Consider the following 23,282-nt stretch of genomic DNA (forward strand, 5'->3'; position numbering starts at 1 on the left):
CACCTGGTCATAAAACATATCTTGGTAATGTAGACGAAGCGCGGGTAAAAGCAAGTACCTAATATAAAGTACTTAATTCATTGTGTGCTAGAACAAAGGTCGTGTGACAAGGAAGTTTATGTAGAATATATTATAGGCACCTACTTGTTTATGGTTAATTATTACAGCACCAGGTGTTTTCAGCATTTGTCTAACGTAGATAACGCTATGACAAGAGAGATAAACCTAAAAATATACGATACTTCATATATCTTTTTGATAAATAACTCTATAGAGTTATATGTTACGATTAAAGCTGGGAACATAACAGTAAGTACGTGCGTACTGAAAATAATAATTCTTAATTCGAGATATGACATGACTTAATCTATATATAAATATATAAGCTTACTTTGTACCTAACAAATGACATTCAGGTTACTACCATTAAATTGTAGTTACTTATCCTGAAAATATCAAAACTACTTACTACTAGGAGAGATTTACGCATGGTTTTTGAAAGTAGGCCGAAATGAAAACTTTCTCTATTTTGAAGTCGGTTAAGAAAACTAACAAAGTTTATTCGATAGGGAATGGAAATAGATTTACTTTGACATTGTTCATCCTTCACAAGGTTGAAACCTTCGTGAAGGGCTATTGTCGAAGGTTGTTATGGTAGGTTGCGTTTGTATTACTTATGATTTATGATCACATAATAAAAGAGATCTTAGCTGTATGCATTAGGAGCAAAATTTGTTTGCACACATTGATTACAAAAAAAAAACAAGTGTCAAGCCTCACTACATTTACGGATATAATTCACGAATTCGCAGTAAAGATTGAATTATTAAATCACACGATGGCAACTTTATAGAATAAAATAATATAGATACAAGAGAAATAATAGGTTTTTACCGAAAGTTCTTTCGTTTAGTTTCTGTTATAAGCTTAATTTCGTCCATATCTTGCTGTGGTGTGTATCTAGTAGTTTCCATACCTTTTATTTATTTAATTTTTTATTGAATAGAAGGACATAAGTACTTATAAAAATGAACTAGGTAGCACTGCTGTGTCCCTACTTAGGCAAGCACGACAGTATGTGCAATTGCACGGCTACATAATTATAAAAATAATCTAATACGAAATCAATAATTAATATGCAAATTAATTATTATGCAAATTTAAATATTGCATTTAAGAATAAAGAACAAATATTAGCAGAAATTGCTGTCGTGCTATTGCCAAGTCATTATAATTATTATAGAATTAAAGATGTTTAATACAGGTACGGTCACTATAAATGTTGATAGGTAATTGATTAGATAACAAAATGACAAATTTGTTAAATAGGTGGTACCATAGACGCTAACTAAAATAATTGATTTGTTTTTAAATAAGACCTCATAACTTTTTCTAGTGGATAAACTCCGGAATTTTTTACATTTTATGTTTTTGATACGATACATATTGCCAATACCCAGGTATGTAAAATGATTGGAACAAACAAATTATTACCTACGAGTAGTACTCGTCTTACATTTTACAAACTAAACTAAGTCCAGTTTAAATGCGCTTTCTTTTAAAATATTCATAAGGTAGCGCATTTAGTTGTCTTTTTTTTTGTAATGATTATCACCAAAAACCATTGAAATAGGCCAGATGTTAATTGCGTATACAAAAAGTGCATATTATAAAATTGAAGCACGCATCTGTATATTCTGTGGCAAAGTAGTTTCTAAACTGTTAATATAAGAGGTGAAACTCAAATTTCTAAGTCCTCAGAAGAAATATCTGGTAGTGTCCTAGGTCAACCAGGCCACTACCAGATATACTTCTTCTATCTACACAATGTACATATCATACACCCAGCCTGGGTGAGATAGAGATGTCCAAACAAAACAAAGTGAATGCAATCCGTAGTATTTGCACTTTCGTAGATGTTGCTATTATTGACTGAACTAATGGAAGCTATTTGCTAGATCCCTGGTGAAGGATCTTGATAAAATGAGTACTTGGAAAAGTGGATAATGATGAAACCATTAAAGTTAAGCGTTCGTTCGCTTCAGTTAATTGCGAAATGTACCGTTTATTTATTATGGCACCGATTCAATTATCAGTATATATGTCAATAGCAAACATATTTTACTTACTGAATTGTTTGGAAACAGCGTCATGAAAAGCTATGGTATTGGCTAGTATATTATATCTAGAATCTCCAGGTTTAGGTTAACAATAAAGGAGTAAAGTAATAATTAAGTAATATCAACATCACAAATAAAAGAATACTGTTAGGTATAACTTTTCTTATTGTTGCCTATACCTAAGCTTATGCTTATAATTAAAATGAAATGGTAACACTACCTGTATTATACGGTAGTCAGGTGTCAATAAATAACAAAATAAAGTATATTGATAACTCGTTAAACATATTGTATTTCACAGGGAATCTATCTCTTGGTGTTATAAACTCCAAATTTTTAATATACAAACCATACTTTTTTTGATAAAGAAGCTATCCACTAGAAAAGGATTTTCCGAAATATAAGAGGTAACGAGTACTCGCGGGCAAAGTTGCGGTTAACAGATAATAAATATTAAAATTGTGTTAGCAAAAAACTATTCTCGAAATACGTAGATCCGTCATATTCCATCTTAACCTGTAATTTGTTTGTTACATTTGGGGCAATCGATCAATCACTGCGCCGTATTTTGTGCGAGAAGCAGTAGTTACCAAGAAACGTTTATCAAACAGGTACCCACCAAATTGGATTCTGGTAGGCACTGTCTGTACTTTTGTAAACTAAAGTTACATAGGTGTATAGGGTTGAGCGTCCAAATAAAAAATGAATTTTGTTTACTGTCCCGTAATGAAATCAACGTGAACGTGTTTATTAATTTTTCTTGTGCTCCGTTCGCCTTATTTCATCCCTTCGTGATATTATTATACCAAATGTCATCAAAATTGATTTACGCAAAACAAAAGGCTTTTGTCCTGTATGTCCTATTGGTATGTACATATTACGGTGTTCAGATAAATATAAACGTTTTAGCAGTGATATAACACGTGCCTTAGATTTTTTACATATATCTAATATATACTTAATTCATTGTAAGTACAATATGAAAACTTTGATGACGAAGCGTAATATCTAATTGTTCGTTTCGCACTAGGTTCGTTGGACATTTTAGCATAATTCGATGAACTTAGGTACAGATTTTTTTATATATATGCAAGTAACCCAAACCGCGACTTATAGAATAAAATAATCGATAACTGAATAAATATATATTAGATATGAACATTTTTCATCTTACACATTGTCCAGAAATGCAAATAACCTTGCTTACGGTAACAAGTAATATTAGGCATGTAGCCAACTTTATATTGTGTTGAATACGATGTGCTAAATTTGTAATTTATAATACTATCAATTATCACAAGTGGTCGATAACACGTAACTATTGACTGGATCGAAGAATCGTCTATAAGTTCATTGGTCTGACAATATACGTTTTGTGCAAGAATAAAATTCAAGAGGCGATTACGTGGACAAAGTACAGTACACTTGACTAGAGCGAGAGAGGGAATACTCGAAATAAAACTATATACTACGCTAATAATTTTTTTTAATGAATAATAATGAATTGGTAACTTCGCCTGCCATCAGTACATGCTGGTGAACCATCGGTAAGGAAAGACAGATGAGAATGAAAGCAAGTCAGTTGGACTATCCTTACGAATTCATTAAGAATTCGCCACGATGATTTCTAGAAGCGATGGAGGTTGACTTGACGGGAGTATATTGCTAGCAATGGCGACCCCATTGCTTGTCTCTGTTACTAATAATCTCTTCCTCTATGCTGTCCCGTTTACTAAAATAAAAAAAGAAAAAAACAGATTATAAAACATACAATTTTAAAAGCGTTACAATTCACTATTGTAAAATGTCGCCAATTACGGGTAGACTATTAAATGCACAATTTTTGATATACTAAATACCTACACATTCTTCTTTCATCAATCCTCTTAAAATGACCAAACCAATGCAACGTTTCCTTTTCGATCTTTGTCACTATATATTCTTTCAGTCCACACATCTATATAATCACACTATTTCTCTATTATTGTTACAAATCTTTATAAATATAAAGTGTTATATTTAATTAGCGCGTTAATCAATCAAGTTTTCTAAGAGCAATTATATATAAGTATTTAATACAAAACAAATAGGTACCTATTGTATTTCAAGGATTATGTTATTACACCCACATAGGTGTAATAAGTGATTTCATAGAGTCACGTGTAGCATAGCACAGCATACGGAAGATATAATGTATCGATATATTTTTATTTAGATTAACATTTGAACGTACGGATCAACATGTGTTATGAGTCTTCAATTATCCATTTTTAATTTCATTGTTGGAGTCCACTGAAATTGGGAAGGCGTATTGATTTTTTCTTTTAATATTGTAACTTATAAAAAGTCGCTTGTCAGACATCAATGTCTATGTGTTGAAAATATTAATTCGATATTATCACGACTTGACTAAGATATGAAATTATCAAATTACAGAGACATACGTTGATATTGCCAGTACGTTGTGCGACCAAGAGAGTTTTAGTGGTGTAATTGTAATTTCTCTGTGTTTGCAAATCGAACAGTTTATCCTTCTTCGGTGAATAATATGGCAGTGAGTATAAATTTTTTCCAACCATTTTATATTTAAGTGTTGAATGATAGAAATTTTACCTAATTTAATAATTTTTAAATGACAATAATCCAAATGAAAACCTTGTAACATTTGGGATATTTTATTAATATAATAATATAATTGATAAAAAAAATCGCTCAGTTAAAATGAATATCTTAATTCAACTAAGCTTTTATTCTGTCCGTCTACATAACACGAAATAGTTACGATAAAACTAAGTTAGATAATATGAAAATTAATGAACACGTTATAATTAGTGCTAGCGATCATTGAACTGTGTTCTTTTATTATTATTAATACATATTATTTAGTAATAAAAATGAGTTAATTTTTTTATATTCCATTTTGTATTAATTTGCATAAAATAAAATATATTGAATAGAAAATGATTTTAAAACTTTACAGTGACACTTTTTTACACTTTTTATACTTGAATTTTGATTTTCTATTTATCTAAGATATTATTATGTGCCTGATATTTAGTTATTCAATAGGTACGACTCTAGATTTCCTTGTAGTCATAAATTGTCTTGAACAGACATCTCAGCGGATTGCGGAATCGTAAAATATTAACGATAAATGAGAATTATTAGAAGTTTTTATTTGTCTTCCTATGTAATTTCCGCCTACGTGGAATAAAGGAGAATATTTAGAAGTATTGTAATATTAATTACATCCCGATAATAATAATCCTAAGATTTTGGAGAAGTATCGAATTACTGTTGTACAGTCAACCACAACTGTATTTGGTTGTTATTATAAAGCTATAAGTTTTACGAGTTTTCATTGCTCTCGGTTACTAACTAGGTTCTAACTATACCTGTTGTTGCCCTTGATGCTATATCTGCGTGCGTTAGTATTAACACTAACATCGTCGATCAGCACACATCTGGTCTTCACGTTCCTAAATTAAATGGATTCATCCATATCATTCGACCAAGTGTGAAGGGAAGTGAGGAAGTTATTTTTATGCATACAAACTATGCTAACGAAATAAATCACTATGCCAGACTCGTTTGGAACGTAAACATTAACAAGGTTATCTATCGTATATGCAAACAATAGTGGTTACATGCACAACGACAATGTGTCAAACCTTTGACTTTGTTTAAGATTAAAGTAGATGATCAAACATACATTGTCTCTAGGACTGAATGTGTTCGATCTAGAGTCGATACATATGTATTCGTTCCTACTACACCACCTTCGCCTTTAACCTCTTAAATATAATCATGTTTCTCCACAAACATGACGAGACTTCTATAAATAGAAAATATTTTCTCTGGCATCAAATTATCTATATAAAATTCTATGTCCGTGTGTCTCTTTTTTAATTTCACGTACTCTTAACTAACTTAGTAAAGTAAAAATTTGTAAAGTAAAATCTAATTTACTAAAGTATTAAAGACTTGATTTTAAAAACATATTGTGAAACGCATAGTTTTGAAAAAAAAAACACTTCCTATGTCTCTCTTAAAAAGAAGTAAACATTCAGAATTCATTCGATTTAGTAGAATTAATGGGTCAAAATATTTCACAATAGTTTTTATACGGTTTCTTAATGCATATCAATGCAGCATCAAGATTACGCTATTTGAATACCAAATTGTAGTCTTATTTGACGAGTGATTTAATCTATACTTCGATATTTCAGTTGAGCCCAACTTTTCTATTTTCGGAATCGTATCCAGTTTATTTTTTTACTTTATTTTAATTCATATAAATTAGGTCAATTTATTTGACTTAAAATTTATATTATTTGTCTTAACGTTATCGTATAAAATCGTATTACTATATCAGTAATATATATACTTTTCAATTATTCTTACTTTATCAACACCTTGCCCTAGATCAGATATGGAATATCTTAGATAGGAATCGTATTGTTTTTGAAGAGTTAGCCTATTGAATTTATGATTAGTAACTTAGTAACCGATATTGAGAGTAGATAATGTAAATCTTATTATTATATGATTTAATTAATGAATGAGTATACTTTATTTGCATTATACAATATAGGAAATAAGCAAGACAAATAATGAATGTAACGGTACAGTTGTATAAGTACAATAAGGTGGTCTTATTGCTGAAAGCAATCTTTTTAAGACAACCTTACGATGACGTACTAATTGTTGTGAAAGTAGGTGTGATAATATATGTAATATATTTAAACTGTTTGTTGTCGTTCATAATAAAGAAAGTTTATTCTAAATGCAGTATTTATATTTCAGTTGCAGTTGTAATCTTATTATTCAAGTCGTTGTGTAAATCTTCAAAGTTGTAACTTATCTTTGTTCTTAATTATAGAGTTTATATTGTATATTGTTATGTTGAAGTGTTATGAAATAAGCATTTATTTTTAGAAATGCCTATAATACTTAATAATCGTCAATTTACGCATACAGTTTGAACAAAGAAGGTATGCTTTGCTGCTGAACATAAGCCTCCCCTTTGGGGGATTTTGCAAGTAGTTGCCACGTTTGGCACGCGGAATAGCAACCGCAGTCAGGCTTTAGAGATGTTTTAAGAGGGACGCTGCTGCCCATTTCCCTTAGTCTGCACTTACCACTCTCACGGAAAAGGAAGGAGTGGCTTATTTTATGCCGGGACCACACGGTCAATTGTTACATTATTTGGGATAAATATATATTGGTAATCATTTTAAGAATACTGAAATTATAAAATTATTGAAGGGCATACCGTATTGACCAAGCGATGCCAATTTTTTTTTATATGTATTCGTATATTACACTGAATATTTTGTATTTAAAAATTAGTAATTTCTACTAACTTATACGAGAACTTGTAGATATAAATGTATTACGTCTTGAATTCTTGTTAACGACTCAAAAGACTAATTTACTATGAAATAGAATTCACTGTAACAAAACTGCAATTTGAGAACGTATTTCTATTTATAATTTAAAAATTCTTTGCACAAAATATGTATATGAATTCAAGTTTAGTAAGTGTAATAAAAACGCTATACTTTGTGATAATGTTTGAGTCATAAATATACTATTAATCACACACGCCACGTGTTTACGCAACCTTGAGATCATATTAATCCAACAATATTTTACGTACAGCAAACAAGCTGCTGGCAATGACCATGAAAACAAAACAAGGTAGACAAAATGATTGTGTAATAACAAACAAAACCTTATCAATTTCTTTGAAGTCTCTATAGCCAATTTCTTAAGTAACAATATCTAAATCTAAACAAAAGTTTTGGATATATTTTGTATTAAAAATATTTTATTTGAAAATCTACTTATTATTTTTTTTTTTTTGCAATTTTCATTGTATTTTCATTATGCCTTTATGCATTTCTATGAGATTTGTCAAATCATTTCGTTATACATTCACATTTATGTATTGTTTCAAATATACATCGCTTCAAACACACACAGACGTATATAAGTGTATAATTTTTCCTTGCCTTTCTCCAATGTACCGACCGAATAATTTATGGAATGGAATTTTCCATGAATGTGCCAGAAAAGTTATGTGGTAACTCCCACAGTAGTCAAATGATCATGTTGAACTGTAAACAAAGTTGACCGATAATATAAATTTTATTTAGGTGCCAAATCGTCAGAAGTAATAGACTACCATTAAATATGTAAGTATGGAAAGAACCTATAGACTTGTTAAGAAATAACATTCTTCTAAAGAAATAATGACTGGATATTCATGATGGGGGACGATAAAATGAAGTCTATAGCAATATTAATGAGATCGTCAATGACGTAATGCTTTTAAATTTATGACACGCTAAATTTTAATGACAGTATAAAGACAAATTATTGTTATTTGTGTTTTGATGCCACAGTTCCGATTTCATATGTTGATTTTGGACGATATAGTATTTACATTGATTATTTATACCAATTACTTCTATATTTATACCAATTTAATGAAGAGGAAAGATTTTGTTTGTAATGGATGTATTAAAAAGAACTCAACCGATTTTAAATTCTTTTCACATATAAGAAGTTAAGTTATTAGCGGCTAACATGGGCTATATATTATTTTATAAAAATTAGAGAACCCTACGAAAATTACTGTAATGTATCCATAAGTATCTAAACTTTGATTATCTAATATATTAACTTATTTTCCTGTCTATCTAGTTGTGCGAACCCATGCCGGATTACTAGTTTCAACCGATTTCAAAAAGAAGGTTCTCAGTTCGGTTGTATTTTTTTTTTTATGATTTTCACTTCATAACTTCGTCAGTTCTAAACCTGTTTCATTTTTTTTTCTGAAAGGTTTTAGAATTTGGTTACATAGAAATTTTATCAATCGGTTCAGTACTTTAGTTTACAAATCAAAAGAACTGGTTTTGTCACAATTGAAGCCAGTTTGTTTCTTGGGATATAATCTTTAATTATAGCTGTAAATTTAAATAAATACCTTACGTTTTACCTAAATGCGTGCTTCCCTGTTTCTTTATTATAAGAAAATTTATAGCTGCATTTTTAATTCCAAAAATTCCCGTTCCTATTGACTATCTGATTATTATAAGTTAAAGTAAGAGAGTTTGTTCAATGTTACCATGGGCTTGTATACTTAATTGATATACAAGCTTCAAATTAGATCACAAAGCGAATAAGTTATTTTATAATAGCCAAAAGGCTTTTATAAAAGAAACTTATCTGGTTAACGTACTTTTCATTTGCTCTATTATAATTATCAGTATTTTAAACTCCGAAAGATTCAATTCTGTAAAAAAAGCTACCTGTTATTCCAGTAATTCGCAAATATGATTCTCTAATATTAGAACTATTATAGTTATAATATTAGAGAGTTTGCTCAATGTTAACACAGGCTTGTTGACTTCTTTGATAGATGGGCATCTTAATTAGATCGCAGATTATCTTTGTGTTAGATAGAGCTAATTAGATTCTTTTACAAAGTCCCTTGGCCAACATGCTGTTTTTATTTGTTTACAAGTACGACGTAAAATTAGTCAACTCCTTTGTTTGATTTAATTAGGTTTATATTATCTTAAACAACGAGCTGTATTTATTTAAAAAGACTGTATTGAATCATACCTTTTATAATATGTTTGTAATAAATAATAAGAAAATAATAAAAAAAAAAAACAGATAAAAGGTAATATTTGGTACTCGAGTGGATTCTTAAGCGCCTTTATCTAGGCACCAATATTAACTAAGTGTATAATAGATTTTAAGTCAAACCTACGTTAAGTTTACTATATTTTAATAGTCTGTAATATAATAAATAGTTTCGCTAAACCATCAAATTAAAATTCCAATTTTAAGTATAGGTTTAGAAAATTGCACGTCAGAATCGACTTCAGTAACTCTAAATATAGAAGTATCAAGAGATACGATATCCAATATTATAATAAGAAATAACTTGTTGCAGACTGAAAGCGAAACATCATGCGAAGAAGCAGCAAGATTAACCGCAGAGGGTGCCGCCGCGGATGAGGATGACGACGCATTTGACTACGGCGCCCTGCCTCCACCCCCAGATGGGGGTTACGGCTGGGTTGTCGTCTTTGCTTCCTTCATGTGCAACCTGGTGGTGGACGGAATAGCCTACACCTTTGGAATATTCCTCCCAGAGTTGGTCACGTATTTCGGAGAAGGGAAAGGAAAGGTCGCTTGGGTCGGCAGCTTATTGTCGGGAGTTTATCTTGCTGCAGGTAAATTTTATTTGTACATATTAACACACATTAAAATTGTTCTTCTAGCAGTGTTAATTATGAAATACTTTTTAAACGAACAGAAGTGTCGAAGGAGAGAAAAACTGCTTTTTCTGTTACTTAAGTATGACTTAAGAGAACAAGTGAAACCAGCCTGTAAATTACTATTTTAAGAAGCGAACGCACAGAGTGAGATAGCATACAATGTCAATGTTAGCGCGTAATAGTCGTTTTTTGTGCATCTTATTGTAACGTAGTATTCGATGGAAAATAACTACTGTCGTAGTAGATTTTTTTATTCAATTTTATTTGTAGTTTTCATACCAAGTTCAAGAAACTCTGCTGTAATTGATCAATTCCCTGAGTGAATTTGAATTAAATAGAAATAGACTAAAAGATCATCGCAAGTAAAATACAATTATTTTCGGAAATGTAGTCGAGCAACGAAACTTCACAAGTTTGTATTAAATTTTTTGCAACGGGGAATAGCAAACTGCTGACAGATTATCCACTAGAAAGTGGTAATTGTCGCCTATAGATATGGGTATTACAGAATACACTGTTGCCCATAAAACTGAACAGGAGGCGATTTTAATTCAGATTATTATTAAAATGTCTTTTACATTACATTTATTGTCTATACATTAACTGGTATAATGCATACTGTCTGTAATGAGCATCATTGTTATAAATGATTAATGTAATAATTAAATAATAAGTAATGTTATTAATTATCGTTATTACAAATCTCTAGCAGAATTGATACGAATTAGGCAGACAAAATTAACTTTTTTGTCGTAGACAAGATACGTTTGTCCCTTTTCGGGATAAGCTAATGGGATCGTCGTCCCATAAGCTTTCTATGAAATCGAGTCACGTTCTTTGTCCTCGCATTGTAATCGTTGTTCGTGCCAATTATGTCAAATGCATGGACGCGATATGAAATCATGTATTTGAATATATGTATAGTATATATTTTATTACTATAGATACATTTGTAGAGAGCATCGAAACAATGAAATTATCAATTAATTTTGCCACTGTATATTACCTAAAATACGCGAAAAATGGGCGTGTAATTGTAAAGCCCGATGTTGATACGGACGCATATCTACTCAATTAGTGATATCGATTACTTGATGTCACCAATTATTGTTTCTGTTGTTCTCATAAAGTGATGTCTGACTTTTGGCATTGAGCTCGGTTAAGTATAGTAGCATCTTGATTTTATAGATATTTATAAAACCAATAGCTACGTGAATTAATTATTTATTCTTAGTTAATGATAAGATTGATTGATTGATTATAACTGATTTTGAAATCATCATATGACATACACGTAGTATTTGAGATGGAAAAGAAGAATTTTCTTTTAGGACAGACTGATCCCATTTAATTATCCTGCCACTTGAAAGAAGTCGCGTATCAGTTGGTATTTTCATAATTATCAATCTACCTCTATATTCCTGCTTCATGCCCATAAGTGGCAGGTTTACAGAGATCCAATTAACAACAACTTCTGTTCTTATTATATATGTCTATTTTCTTAAATTCTGTATCTCCTGTTTATCTACCTTCATAATTCGCATATTTTCATAGTTACATTACTGACACATTAACGTACCACAGGAGGACACAAGTTTATATCCATAAAGATAGGAGATAATTCACTATTATGACACTGATCAGAGGGCTAGATGTAGGTTTTTATTTAGAGTTTCTTTGTTCTTGGACTAAATATTGTGTTTTGTTACTTTAAACCTCTCTTACTAGTGATGAAAAGGAATTCTTTTTCTGTCATTACACTATGACAGAAAAATATTTACTTAAAGAAAAATATATTTTGTGGATTTTTTTTTCATTTATTTACAATAACAGTTAAAAAAAACCTGTTTAGGATTTATCCGTTACTGTCTGAATATGAATATAAAACCACGGAGAATATAACAGAAATTTCTAGATCTAAATTCTTAGAGAAATCGTTATATAATACGCTTACAATACAATTGTAATCTCATAATATGTGATGGTGAATATTGTTATATTTCTTATTCTTATCTCAATCTAATCGCTGAAGCTAAATGTGTAATTCATGCGATAATGAATTTTATTAGCAGAAGAAAACAAATTATAATCCGCTAATAAAGCATTTTAAATTAATCTTTATATAAATATACTGTCACTAACTGTGATAATGTTAATTTGGTGACATTAGCGTAAAACTAATTGTTGTTTGTTATCAGTTTTTTTTACTCAATACTGATAAGGCTGTTTAATCTTGTCTTTTAATCAATAATTAACGATTTTTGATGATACATCAAAAATAGGTCCGTCTTAAAAAAGCAATTATAGATTTGTTATTAATGATAATATGTCTACAAATTGTAATCTTATATATTTGCAAATTTATATAAATATTTTATTAATTACTGAAGCAAAAAAGAATATGATTTGTCGGCCCAAATTTTGGCTAAGTTACTCGGCAGATTTAAATTAATAAAAGCAGGATATAGTGGTATTTCAGTCTATTCAGAGTATTGTAGCTCGAAAGACAAGACGGATAACTTTAATACATAAATAATTACAATAAAGGATAGTCTTATACGACGAATTTCCTACCTTTATGAGACACTTACCTGTAAGAAAATATTTATTCTTGACTGATAAAAAGAAAGAAGAAAATCTAATAAATGAAATATTTTGATTATAGTAAATGGAATGGAATTTATTTGGGATGACAAACAAGTTGACGGCTTGTTTAACGTTAATTATTGGTAACAGATGTATTTTTTTTATTGCGTAATATTTTCAGCCAATTCAGATCAGACTTTGAAAATATTTATTGTAATAGACAAGGTAAGTTTCGTGTTTTTGATATGCTGTTTTTTATAGAGAAATCTTGAATACGTGTAATACTTATCTACTTATTTTTCACACGAAAATAGATAATGTCTTAATTTGAGTTAAGTGCAGGCTGTGAAAGCAGTTCTTATCAGCACAGACCCGACATAATAACCCCAATATATTTTTAGCATATCTATTCTACTCAGTTTTATAGTTTAGATGTTTGGTTCGATTTCGATGATAGTTTTGTGTCGTTACACACAGCAACGTCGATAAGAGCATGGAACCTCTACTCTGTTTTATATACATACATACAGTGACTTTTTTAAATTCACAATTCGAATATACTACAAACTAATACTGTGACTCGCATGTATACACGGCTCGTACAGCTGTCAATTTAATATGGGAGAGAGCTATAAATTTATCGATTTTTTTTCGGTTCCGTTCCGTTCTTTGGGAAAATTCAGTTTCTCTAATACATCCATGAAAAAAAAAATACAACTATCCCTTAAAAGTACTCTAATAATTTCGTTTTCATTCTGTATACAAATCAATTCCTTGAACTGGTTACATGATGCGTCAGGTTCTAGTTGTAGCAGTTTGTACATTGAGCACAAGGCGACTATAATTATGTTTAATTTGTTAAATATACAAATCTAAGGGTTTGTTTATTTAAATTATGATCATTGTAGGTATTTATTTACATATAATTCTAAAACCTAAATAGAACATGCTTCTACCATCAGAACAAAATATTACGACGCGTTATTGTTCTTCTTTCTTATTCTCGTAATAAGTTTAATTATGAATCTATGATAAAAGTTTTATTTCCAACATAACGGTTCTACTGAGTTCCTGTGGTTCTGGTACTTTGTATACGTATTGTAAAAAATAAAAAAGTATGTACACTCCTCGCAAAAATTAAGGGAACATAAAAATTTTTGAAATTTTTGGGTGATTTTCAACAGGCTGTATTTCAGTGAAAAATAATCGTACAGGAAATTTAAAAAAAGGGTTTTGAAGCTTGAAAACTCTAGTTTTCAGATTTTTTAGTGAAAAAAATTTTTGAGCTCCGGTTTCCATGCAATTCTTAAACAAAGCTGAAAATAAATTTTTTCTAAATTTTCTAGGTTTCGTTTTTCACTCTATGGGCATGGAAAAATTTTTTCGAGCTACTCCATTGTATAGGTCTCTTAGCGTGTTTATTCAGCTTCAAAAATCGCTTTGGATGGCTCAATTACGACCATTTGTCTCCGAGATATCGAACTTTGAATGCAAAAGCATCCTTTTCCATTCAACTGCTAATATCTCTGGAACTACTGGTCGCACAGCAAGCGGGCGCCGAGTTTCTTTATCTGCATAAAATTTTCTTGATTTTTTTCGATTTTTTTTTTTTGATAATGAATTTTTAACAAACAAAAAATTGAGTAAAAAGTGAAAAACATGAAATTATTGATTTTTGAATGGATTAGGGTGAGTTTAAGGGACAAAAACCTTGTTCCCTTATTTTTTCCAAAATTTCAATCAATTGGTCCGGGAAAAACCGTTGAACTGATCGCTCCAGGGATTTAGGGGTTCTTTAAGGAACAATAGACTGTAAAATTTTCCTCAAACCTTAGCTTTCCCGCCCATATTAGCGAAGATACAGCCAAGTAACCAAAAAAGAGAAAAAGTCACTTTTTTCCACTTTTTTCAATTCAATGTTAGAGGTGGAAAAAATGTTTTTCTTCACTAACTCTTGACTGTGCTTAATTGGAAATTTTATTCAGATAAAGAAACTCGGCGCCCGCTTGCTGTGCGACCAGTAGTTCCAGAGATATTAGCAGTTGAATGGAAAAGGATGCTTTTGCATTCAAAGTTCGATATCTCGGAGACAAATGGTCGTAATTTAGCCATACAAAGCGATTTTTGAAGCTGAATAAACACGCTAAGAGACCTATACAATGGAGTAGCTCGAAAAAATTTTTCCATGCCCATAGAGTAAAAAACGAAACCTAGAAAATTTTGAAAAAAATTATTTTCAGCTTTGTTTAAGAATTGCATGGAAACCGGAGCTCAAAAAATTTTTTCACCAAAAAATCTGAAAACTAGAGTTTTCAAACTTCAAAACCCTTTTTTTAAATTTCCTGTACGATTATTTTTCACTGAAATACAGCCTGTTGAAAATCACCCAAAAATTTCAAAAATTTTTATGTTCCCTTAATTTTTGCGAGGAGTGTATATAAGAAAGATTGTATTCTATTACACAGCCCGCAATTTTTGACCAATTTGTAAACTTTTTTTTCGTATCATAATAACGAAATGATTCTTTATAATGAAATAGTATTATTTTCTCATAAAATATTATAAAATATATATGGATTTATGCTAGTGAATGACACAGTTGATATGTTGCAAAAATGTGTCAATAAACAGTTATAAAATCGTTAAAATATATTATTTATGAATGAAGTTTGCCTTCGGTTTATCTTACCCTACTCTGATATCTTTAAGTGGATATCAGATTATTGCAACATAATCAATAGACGGTCATATTAAGGACATCTTGTGTTTATACAAATAAAACCCATATACAGGTGTCATTGAAGTTGATTGACCTGATTTAATTGATGAATTTGTTTGGTTAGTTTAAATGATTGTGTAACATTGGGATATTTGTTTGTATGTATGTTATGTTACTCGAACGTTACAATTGGTTGTTGTTTGTGATGTTTTAATATATGTAATACTGATTTGGCTCGTTAGTACTATTTTGAAACTTTGGTACTACTATCTGTTATGTCCATGATACTGCTCATGTCTATGGTCTAAGGCGATGGTTACCACTTTCCATCAGTTTGGCCGTCAGCTTGTTTGCCATCCTAAGTTGTATAAAAAATGTGTATAGTGATATAACTAAAAGGTTTTGCCGTGCAAAAAGCAATAATAATTGTGGTAAAATTAATACAAAAGTTACATGCTAGTAAGCGATTGCCAATAAAATTGACAAAAGAATTTGCAGAAAATATCGCATAATACACACGAAATTGCCTTAAAAATGAAAGGTATTCTTAAATGTCCTTTACATTGTAAAATACGAAGGCGTTTTAAATAAATATGTATTGGTATAATAAATAAGCTGATGGCCTGTTTCTAAATATGTTCTTTATTATTTTTTCTAGGTCCAATTGTATCGGCGCTATGCAATAAATTTGGTTGTCGGGCGGTGTGCATTGCCGGCTCGTTGATAGCTACAGTTGCTTTCGTGCTATCCACATACAGCAAAAGTGTTACTATGATGATGCTCACTTATGGACTCCTTGGAGGTAAGAATTCTTTATTTAATCTTAACATAATTATAATTACATAAACATGTTCGTTTCATTTTACATTTTCCTTTTATTTAGTCACATGGATTTGGATCGTAAAAATAATATAATATATACATAACAGAGTATACTGTTTCGACCACCATATACATGTTTGAATATTAATAATCGGTTGACTTTTTATATAACAAAAAATAAATCCAGTATTAAAACTAAAAACCTAGCTAAAACCAAAATTTCGATCGGGGTAGGTACATATTAACATCTTTTGTTGTACACGTGTAGTGTTTTGTTATTGTTGTTTATCTGTGACCATGTTTGTATTGAGATAAAAATCTAATGATAGACTTTGTTTGGCATTTCGTGATAAACTTCAATTTCGTGTCCAATTTATAAAAAAATTGGTTCAATAAGTATAAGCGTGACCATAGCAATTTCAGAATAATCTATTTATGATACATTCTTCTTTGATGACTGCTCAAGGTGACGGCATTTATGGTGCATGATAGATACTGGTAATAGGTACAGCAGAATCGGGCAGACTTAATTATGGTAGTCAGTATGAGTAAGTTGTACTTTGTACTACTAGAGATTCTATGTAAACATTTAAGTGTCAGGAAGCGAAATCTTGGAAAAAATTCAACAACATCGCCCACGTGGCACAATTATATACTCCTTCATCACAACAACATTGTAGTAACACCACAACGGAGCTATAAAATCTTGATATGATATGCGATTTAGTGAAAATAATAAGCATTCACTCGTCATACTGTATAAATATCTGTTCCTAACATTTTTTTAATTGTGAAATAAGTAAATAGGGTACCAAAACTAGAAATGAACCTTATCTACTACAAAAATCTGTAAATTGCAAATTACGTAATTTTGAATTGAAGAAATTGAAATATTTATGAGTAAACATACACAAAAATTAAATCGCAGATGAATTGAGAACCTCCATCTTAAGACCATATCCGCTGATGTTAGAAAGTTGAAATTAATTATTGAATTAATAAACGAACTTTAATTAAGAAACTTCCATAGGTATGGAAAATTAAGGGTTCGCGCGGATGAAGCCGATCAACAACTAATATCTCTACTATTAAATATATAAGTATTTAGAATTTAACCTCGAGTATTTGCTTCGAAGACGTTATAATGCAATATAGAAAAAAGTAACGTGAGAATATTCACTTAAAAGAACTTCTTAGAAAAGAAAATGAGAAAAAATAATTCGACTAATTAGTTAAACTTGAATTCAATACATATATGCCAATTTAAATTAGCCGTATGGTCTAGGCATAGAATAGGCCACCCCTTCCTATTTCGTTGGTGTCGTAAGTGCCAACTAAAGTAGGGCGAGGGATGGTCAGCAGTGTCTCTCTTAAAACATCTCTAAAGCCTAACTACGTTTACCAATCCGTCAGCCAAGCAGTGCAACTATTGGCAAAACCTTATGTTCAGCAGTGGACAGTCAATAGCTGATATGATGATGATGATGCCAATATAAAAGCAAACTATAACACGGTTAATCAAATCTTACGATGTACGCAGACTGGAATAAACTTTCACATATTTAGTTGGCATTTATAGAGATGTGAGATGCAAAAGTGTAGTATTGTTATTTGAATGTTTGGACATGTTGGCATGCTTATTGCTTTATGAATAAAATTAATCTAAATCCTAAATAGATAGTCGAATTGAAATTTGTGATGTTTTTATTTGTTTCAAGGCAGAATTTTGTGAGCTATTTGTAGAATAGCAGTCGTTCTTTAAATCTTTGGTAATTCATGTGTTCATAGGTTAAAGTTAACCTTAATAAAAAAAAAAAAAAACTATGTGTTTATTATTGCTACGGAAGAAAATAAGAGATACATAATTAATAGTGTAGAAACAACCAATAATGAGTAAAACAGTTTAAATGAACACATACAATATCTTTAGATAGGAGCAGTAGTTAATTTCATATTACGCATTATTTTCATATGGCAATAAATGGATAAAAACATTGTTTATCATTGCTCAAACATAAACGTTGCTATTATTTTACTGAACTAGGTGTTATTTTGCAGAAATCTATATCACTGATAGATAGTTGATTAGAATTATTTTGATTAATTCCGCTACCAATAGTAAATATACTGCAGTTCTTTGCAGTTTGGGCGCCGAATGAAGACTGGGCTTTGAGCAACAATCTATTAATTTGCCCGAAGATGCCTCGTTTAAAAGTAAAACACACGTCGCTAGATGGGCGTGGATGGAATAATGGTTAGGTATTAATGGCTAATGGAAGGTTGTTGAATTTTGGTTATAATAATAATAGTCAATCTTCGAGTGTTCGCAATCGTAGGCATACTATTGACAGCGGAATTGAAGAATATAATTCTAATCAACTAACCAGCAAAAACGTTGCTTTCCAAAAACTACTTGTTTACCAACATTGTGGATGTTTCGAAGAAATGTGTTCTGTTAATTGAGGTATTGTGATAAAAAACAAATGACTCATCAGGTTCCAAGGTGTACGTGGCTAAGGATAGAAATTATCCATTCAGAAATTCCTGCATTGGCCTGCATCCAGCAGAAACATACGTCAACCGACTGATTTAACGTGTCGTTAGTTAAAACGACTTGATTATCATGTCGCTTGTCAATTTAACGTCGCCAGATTATACTGCGAGTCAGTTTAACTTTAATCTAGTAAACAACTACAAATCCAAAACACGGTTGCATAATGTCCTTTAGTACTTTTATGCTTATGGAATTGATTTCATGCATTACTTACATCACTCACTGTATATATTGTCGTGACCTAGTTATTTACCCGACTGAAAAATAATCCCTAAGGCCGTGAGTCCCAATCGAACCCGAAACCAAGACGGTATTTCAATTTTAATTCCATCAAAAATAAGTGCCAAGTTTTGCAATACAACCTCTATACCGTTGTAGAGGTATATAACTCGACACTTGAAAGTTGTAAAATTCTACATTTTTTTATTTCATCAATCACATCATGTTTGTGACTCTGTCATTATTATTTATATATATAATATAAATCATTATGAACTGGTGGTCGACGTACATACCACGTCCACCACCAGTTCATTAGCGAACTGAGAAGTAACAAGTGAGAACTAGTATTATATCACTGCAGCTGAATGTTAATTTATGTTTTGTGATTGACAAGTCACGTTATTTTGTATCTGAACAAAAAGATATTATATAATAATGATATCATACAAAATATTTCCAAAATATTTAAATAGATTTAACCACTTACAATTGGCATTTGTAATATTATTTATTTATTATACATGGAACTAAACATTGAAATGTAATTAAATACTAAAATATGCAATGTAATATATACTTACTAGATGCTGTTTACATTGGTACATTAAAAGCATGGACGCCGGTCTAAAGCATGTTATGTTAATAGCTCCGTTGCTATTGGCCTTGGCACAATGGCATAAATGTGGATGCGAACCGTCCTTCAAAACTTGGCGCCTGTAAATACATTGAGACATTATTATTCAAAGAAAATGTATTGAGAGAATTTGCCGAACACCTAAACCGGTAGATATACCATATGTACGAGTCAATACTCGTCACAATTGATTATTCACATAGACATGTTAATTCACAATGATAAATTCGATAATAAACGTTATTGTTATGGCATTTGCCCTACTTTTGAAGTGGCCAAGCGGGATTTTACAGAATACACCCAAGTGTTGTTAGAGCATAAAATTAACTAACGGTCATTTGGAAGCCTTGGACCGATCCCCTTATGTTTTCTGATGCCAAACTTAAAGTACCCATACATTTTGTTTACAAATACAAAAATTACTGTTATTGGATTTGTCCTACTTGGGATTTGGAAGAAGTAACTATCCGTAACATCATAGAATACTCAAGGGTCTTCAGAGCATAAAATCATCAATGGTCGTTAACGGTCTGTCCAAATTATTAATGTCTTAGAATTTGTATATATAATTTTATGATCCCAAGGCCCGATAATAAATTCTTGCACTATTTCACAAAGAAATGCGTGAAATGTAATGTTGAAAGAGGACGGAGAAAATTAACTGGAAAGATCGAGTTAATAATGAACGAGTCCACTTAAAGTTAAGGAAAAAAAAAACGTTATTTAAATTATTGAAATCAGAAGGAACAAAATGTTGGGACACTTAATACGATACGACACACTTATGGACATCATAATAGAAGGTAACATAGAACGAAGGAGGGGATGGGGGAGACCAAGGCACAGTTGCGTCAGGCAGATCAAGAAAAAAGTTGGTGTCGTGTCGTATCAAGTTGTGAATTGACCGACCACCGTGAAGGCACCGACAAGAGCGCAGCTCTTAAATATGAATGAATGAAATGGGCATAATGAAACTACCATTATCGTGACGTGTTGTGCCTAGTCGATATTATTTTGTGATTTCCAAACACAAGGTCTTATTCTCTAATATCATTGCTGCCAGGTGCCTCGTGTTCATCACTACATAATATTATATCTACCAGTAATCAAATCTTTTTAAAAATAAATTGTAATAATATTGGCGTTAATGAACTCAAAAATATGTCTGTATTTTTTGTTTGTTTATTAGTGTATCATGTAAACGAGTGGTACCGATTTCGTTGAATGGTATATATAGCGTTGCCAACTTTTTTTTGCTGATTTCCATTACAAGAAAATTCAGTACGTAATTTAAGAAAATACTTTTAAGAATATAATATATGGTTAAGAATCAGCTGGCTACTTCCGTCATTTCGTACCTACGTGTGGATGTCTACAGTAAATCGTAACGTTTATAAATAATTTAATTAATTAAATCTTAATAAACCAACTTAACTAAAAAGGCATACCTACCTACTCGTACATCGATGTAAAACCTTCAGTCCTTTACGATTGTGTTGGTGAAAGAAGTAATTGTTTTGTTTTTCAAATAGTTGGAGGAGAAGAAATGTCCAGTCAAAAAGGTTTTAATTTAAGGTTGAATAATTTTTTGTTACCAATTAATTGATATATTAAGTATGTATTTTTTAACTATTATTTTATTACTTCTGTTTTCTTTGTTCCCTAAAAAAATTAACACAAAACATATGTCAATTGGACATTTGCCAACATACAGTAAACAAGACGTATGTCTCTAAAGGAAGGGTTTTACAAAGCTCTTTACTAAAAAATCAATGAAGGGGAAATGCGGTTTTCCCTATTACTTGTCTGGTAGGTATTCCATCCAATGGACGATATGACATTACAGCGACTTCACAGGATTCATTAAAAATTGAAAACTAATTACACGGTTTATCCTGCATTTTACAACTTCGTCTATTGTGTGTATATTTTTTTATTTATTTTTTTCTGAATGCAAGATTATGCATTTTAAAATATTCTAACTTCTAGTACTTAAATATAATTACATTGTCTGATAAAATAATGTGTATAAAAACACACATACAAAAGTATATATAGAGTATAACAATGGGCGATCTTATCGCTAAGAATGACTTCTTACGACCAACTTATTCTAGATGGAGAGGAGTAATTTGATAATCTGGTCATTAAGTATTTTTAGTATTATGCACTGTATCCAGCCAATAACTGATACTAAACGCGATATATTCTTAATTGGTTTTTATCCTTTCAATTTTATTAAGGACCTTTTAAAGGCACCTTGAGATTATCTTGTTTTGAACTGCCTACACTTTTGGATTGACGTAGGATGATGCTGGCTTCATGCCAGATTTTGCAGACATTAGGGCGCCATACAGGGCGTTTTCTTGGCCTATTATAGAATTATGTCTTGCTATGCAATTGGTTCAAAATAGTTAAGTTTATTATTACGAGGCTAATTGTATTTCGCGGTTTTTCTTGCAGGAAGTATTGAGATCTATCTATATACTAAACTTCAATCTAATCCGTTCAGTTGTTTAATAGTAATTGAATACCTATTATTAAAATAAGTAATACCAATTATTTGAATTATTTGTTAGCTACTGATTCACAAAATATGGAATTATTGAGGGAGACTTTGTACAAAAGTCGATTGCTTGGGTACCTCTGTCTCATTCGTATTTCAACCGTAAAGCAGTTGTGTTTGCATGGCTGTGTTTTGGTTTGAAGGGTGGGATATGGCATGAATTTACTGGGTACGGAGGAATAACACCTGAGTCCTCAGGAATGGCAACGCATGGGGGGTATCATGGGCGAAACAGTATACTCTGTTATGTCCATGGTACTGCTCATGTCTATAGGCGACGGCTACCACTTTCCATCAGGTGGGCCGTCAGCTTGTTTGCCATTCTAAGTTGTATAAAAAAAATATACTCCTTAATCACAACGGTAGGTATCATAACGGTTTAGCATCAGGCAATTTCAAATGTTTGAGTGCCCATTATTTCCATAAACCTTTAAATCGTGTTTGTTGGTAGATTGCCCAGTTGACCTTTTTATGTTATGTATTTTTATACAGGGATTATTACACACACACACAGACTATATATATATAAATATATATATATATATATAAAATATCAAAATTTTAATAGGCATCTCATATCTGCCCTTTGTTTTTTAAACAAATTGATTTTTATGTATATAAGTGACAGTTATCATTTTCCATTATTAGGCCGCTACTTTGTTTGCCATTCAAAACTGAATAAAAATGTAACAAAGTTACAAAAAGCCGACTGCAATTTTACGTTAGTTTTAAGTTTACGGCTGCCATAATCAGGTGTCA

The 23,282-nt window shown here is 31.0% G+C and overlaps 1 protein-coding gene and 1 long non-coding RNA gene across 5 annotated transcripts in view; one reads left to right on the top strand and one right to left on the bottom strand.

Moving 5' to 3' along the window:
- LOC113509670 (monocarboxylate transporter 13) overlaps positions 1-23,282 on the top strand; it is a 57,873-nt gene that overhangs the window by 8,203 nt on the left and 26,388 nt on the right. For 3 of the 4 annotated variants that reach the window (XM_031910718.2, XM_031910717.2, XM_026893061.3), the window contains exons 2-3: positions 10,093-10,375; positions 16,384-16,527. In XM_031910718.2, the coding sequence (XP_031766578.1) occupies positions 10,093-10,375; positions 16,384-16,527 (427 nt within the window). Of the gene's footprint in view, positions 1-4,545; positions 4,675-10,092; positions 10,376-16,383; positions 16,528-23,282 lie in introns of those variants that run through there. The other variant, XM_026893063.3, reaches the window with a different exon arrangement.
- Positions 3,590-22,023, bottom strand: LOC128201718 (uncharacterized). The gene is made up of 3 exons (XR_008253393.1): positions 21,410-22,023; positions 19,905-20,037; positions 3,590-3,852 (listed from the first exon to the last, which is right to left on the bottom strand). It is a non-coding gene; the product is annotated as an uncharacterized LOC128201718 (long non-coding RNA).

The sequence above is a fragment of the Galleria mellonella genome, unplaced genomic scaffold, assembly GCF_026898425.1.
Source record: "Galleria mellonella isolate WM207_F2 unplaced genomic scaffold, CSIRO_AGI_GalMel_v1 utg57, whole genome shotgun sequence".
NCBI classification, from domain to species: Eukaryota; Metazoa; Arthropoda; class Insecta; order Lepidoptera; family Pyralidae; genus Galleria; species Galleria mellonella.